Below are 3913 nucleotides of genomic sequence, written 5' to 3'. Positions count from 1 at the left end.
CCCCTTAGTCTCTCTTCTTGTCATGTCTACGTTTGTCCACCAGGTGTCTCCCTCAGCTCATATTCTCTAGCTGTGTCCACAAACCTAGGCTGCATTCTTGGGAGGACCCGGCCTTTGCGGTCTACGTGTGCCGGGTCCTTCGCTGTGAAATTGGACGGTCTAGCCTTTAGATTTGTGTTACCAGCTGACTAGGAGTTTGCTGTTCTCACCAGCTCTAGTGAGCCTTGACCTCCCAGTCAGCTGTCGAACTGGTGGGTAACAGACGTCTCCAAAAATGTCGGAGCACTTTTGTAAATATGTGATGTCTTGATAAATCAAGCAGATATTTAAAGTTTACACAGCTACACTCTCCCGTGACAATATGTTAAGTTTTTCTTTGACATTTATGCAATATAGTGAAGTATTTGCAGAATAAACACAAAGAATGTGCTTTGGAGTTTGTACGTTTTGGAGTTTGTATGTACTTTGTCAGGTTTAGTTGTGTGTAATTATTTTCTCACATATAAATTCAAATCAAACTCACTGAGCTCAACATGAACTTCCTGCTAACAAAAACTAAAATTAGTGCAAAAACAGCAGGAATATTTAAAACATGATGGATGTTTGCAGACGAGTAAGAAGCAGAAATATCTGCATAAATTTGATTGGAGTTTTATTGTTTTTGTGTTAAACGATGTTGTTTGCTGATATCATGCCCCTGTTGTTTGCTCTCATCAATGTCCTGTTTTTAACTGATTTTCAAACTAGATCTGGTCCAGGTATTCTTCATCTAAACATCAGAAGACTTTGTTCTAAACTGAGTTTTGTGAAAGCATCATATACCGAATAACTATCTACCATGATGTTAATGAGTCTGCTGACAACAGATTTGAACTGGGACTGGTTATCTTATGTACTGAAAATGAGTCTGTTTTTGTTACTGAGAGAAAAAAATCAATATTCACTACAGCTCACTATTACTTAATAATAATGGATTGCATTTATATAGCGCTTTTCGAGACCCTCAAAGCGCTTTACAATTCCACTATTCATTCACTCTCACATTCACACATTGGTGGAGGCAAGCTACAGTTGTAGCCACAGCTGCCCTGGGGCAGACTGACAGATGCGAGGCTGCCATATCGTGCCATCGGCCCCTCTGGCCAACACCAGTAGGCGGTAGGTGAAGTGTCTTGCCCAAGGACACAACGACCAAGACAGATGGAGCAGGGGATCAAACCGGTAAACCTTCCGGTTACAAGATGAGCTTCCCAACCCCCTGAACCAGGGTCGCCCATGCTTTTATTTGTTCTCCTCCAAAGTCCTGATTGTGGAACTGACATGTCTAAAAGGAAACTTTCTGCTAAAATTTCGGAAATTTAAGTAAAGCAGTTATCTGATTGTATCAATTTCTATAGAAACATGATATCTGTTTTAATCTGTCAAACGTTTTATTTGAAAATGGCTTTAAATGATTTTACTCTAAATACAATAATTGATTGTTAGTAGCACGATCACATAATCATAAAAAAATGCCCATAAATGTAAGTACAGTTTGAATCAGTGCAATATTATTTTCACACATCAATGGACCACTGAACTTCTCAGCTTCTAAAATGTAAAGCCTCATTTAGAAACTACACAAGTACATATAATGGTCAGGGATCAGCATGAACCTGTCTTCTCTATTTGACTTTAATCAACTCTGCAGTGTCTCCATCAGAGAACCCAAGCCGAAATCCAGCATAGAGCGGCTGAGTGAATGTGGTCTGGACTCTGTGGAGGAGAGTCATGGTTTCAGAGACGCTGTAGAAAGACAGAATACCTGCTCTGTGATCCAGGTACACTCCTACTCTGGAGGACCGAGGACCTGAGAGGTCAGTTTGGACTTTGTTATATTGAAATTTATAACCGTTTGTGTCACAATATAATGCCTGAGATTTGTCATTCCAACCAAATCCACATTCGTTGCCCCTTCCTTCTCTGCTCATATTCTTGTATGCAACTGCGACATAAACTGCTCCTCCTCTCCACTCCACCTCCCAGTAACAACGTCCAGTCAGACTCTCTCTACTCAGGACCTGACACCATACAGTGAATCTGTCTGGATGATCAGAATAAGACTTTTGTTGTTTCATAAATGTTACTTTTCTGTTCCCCTCAGATAATAACAGATGTCTGTTTGCTGTGTTTGGATCCAGTGTGATTTCATGTGAATATTTTAAGAATCCAGCTCTGGTCTTTGGCTCTGTTGGTGACAGTAAAACATCCACTTCAGTGACTGTCAGTGAGATGTTTGTCCATTCCTCTCTCAGAATGTCCTGTAGTTTATCTCTGGTCTCTGACACAGCTGCTGTCACATCCTCAAAGTACCTCAGAGGACGAATATTGATGCTGGATGAGTGTGTAGACTCACTGAGTGCTGACAGTGAGGGGTAGTTGTGTAGAAACTGGTTGTGATCCTCTGTGTGTGAGAGCTGCTCCAGCTCGCCGTCTTTCCTCTTCAGCTCAGCGATCTCCTGCTCCAGCTTCTCCTGAAGCTCTTTGACTCGACTCACTTCAGTTTCCTGCTGGGATCTGACCTGCTGCTTCACATCAGAGCTTCTTTTCTGGATGAGACGGATCAGCTCAGTGAACATCTTCTCACTGTCCTCCACTGCTTTATCAGCAGAGCCATTGATGGCCTCCACCTCCTGTTGAAGCAGCTTCACATCTTTCTCTCGCTCCTGGATTCTCTGCTGGATGTTTAGTCGTCTCACCTCGAGCTCCTTCTGCTTCTCCGTCCTTTCTGCTGCAGCTGGGACTGTTTCATGGCCTTTATGTTCATCAACTGAGCAGAGATAACAGATACTCTGCTGATCAGTACGACAGAAAATCTTCATCACCTCATCATGACGAGAGCAGATGTTCTCCTGGAGCTTCTTGAATGGGGCCACCAGCTTGTGTTTCTTTAATGGAGCTGCATCATAGTGAGGTTGGAGGTGTTTCTCACAGTAAGAGGCCAGACAGACTAAACAGGACTTGATGGCTTTCCGCTTCCTCCCAGTGCAGACATCACAGGCCACATCTTCAGGTCCAGCATAGCAGTGATCAGCTGGAGCAGCTTGGAGTCCAGTCTTCTTCAGCTGCTCCACTAAAGCTGCAAACATGGTGTTTTTCTCCAGGACAGGCCTCGGTATGAAAGTCTTGCTACACTGAGGGCAGCTGTGGATTCCCTTCCTGTCCTCTTCGTCAAAGTGGGTTTCAATACAGTTCATGCAGTAGCTGTGTCCACAGGTTGTAGTCACCGGATCCTTCAGTAGATCCAAACAGATGGAACAAGAGAAGGTTTCTCGGTCCAGCTGAACTCCTTTCTGTGCCATTTTTCCTCTCAGTGTCAGTGACTGTGTGAGTTTCTCTTCCTTATAACTGAAACTAGTCTGAGCTCTGATCTCAAAAACATGTTTCTGCAGTGAATGGAGCCTGTCAGCTCTTACACATCACCACATGTTGTTCACGCCCATGTTCAAAGTACAAGGGAAGGGAACGAGGAAACACGTGGACAGAGAGGAGGTGCTGTGTTTAAGAACAGGAAGAAGAGGGAGGGTTATCAGGCTGTGCTTCACTCCAGGAAGAGGAGCAGTTTGAGAGCGATACTGTGTGTTTAACCCTTTTTTTATTTACTGCTCACCTTTCAAGCCTGTTAACACTTTCTTCTATATAAATAAACTTTTGAAATGTCAGAGTTCTCACTGAAGTTAACAAACAGTCCTTCAGTTTTATTCAATGCAGGAGAATAATGATCGTACACATACAGATAAGGCAGCCACTGACATGATGCTTATGTTGCATTTAAGGGTGCAGCAAGTGTAATAGTTGGTATTTCAGGGAAATATTTGATAGGAATGAAGAAAAATTCCTGACTCGTTTATTTTAAAGAAACCATACTCATCAA

At 42.8% G+C, this 3913-nt stretch overlaps 1 protein-coding gene across 1 annotated transcript; it reads right to left on the bottom strand.

Annotated features, from left to right (window-relative positions):
- Window positions 1-1523: 1523 nt before the first annotated feature.
- Window positions 1524-3462, bottom strand: LOC116320447 (tripartite motif-containing protein 16-like). Its single transcript, XM_031740053.2, has one exon. The coding sequence runs from the start codon at window positions 3339-3341 to the stop codon at window positions 1665-1667; it is 1677 nt and encodes a 558-aa protein (XP_031595913.2). The 5' UTR covers window positions 3342-3462; the 3' UTR covers window positions 1524-1664.
- Between the last annotated feature and the right edge of the window lie 451 nt (window positions 3463-3913).

This window comes from Oreochromis aureus, linkage group 3, assembly GCF_013358895.1.
Source record: "Oreochromis aureus strain Israel breed Guangdong linkage group 3, ZZ_aureus, whole genome shotgun sequence".
Lineage (NCBI taxonomy): Eukaryota > Metazoa > Chordata > Actinopteri > Cichliformes > Cichlidae > Oreochromis > Oreochromis aureus.
Note: the sequence above shows the minus strand (reverse complement) of the source record. Positions and strands in the feature narration are given on the sequence as shown.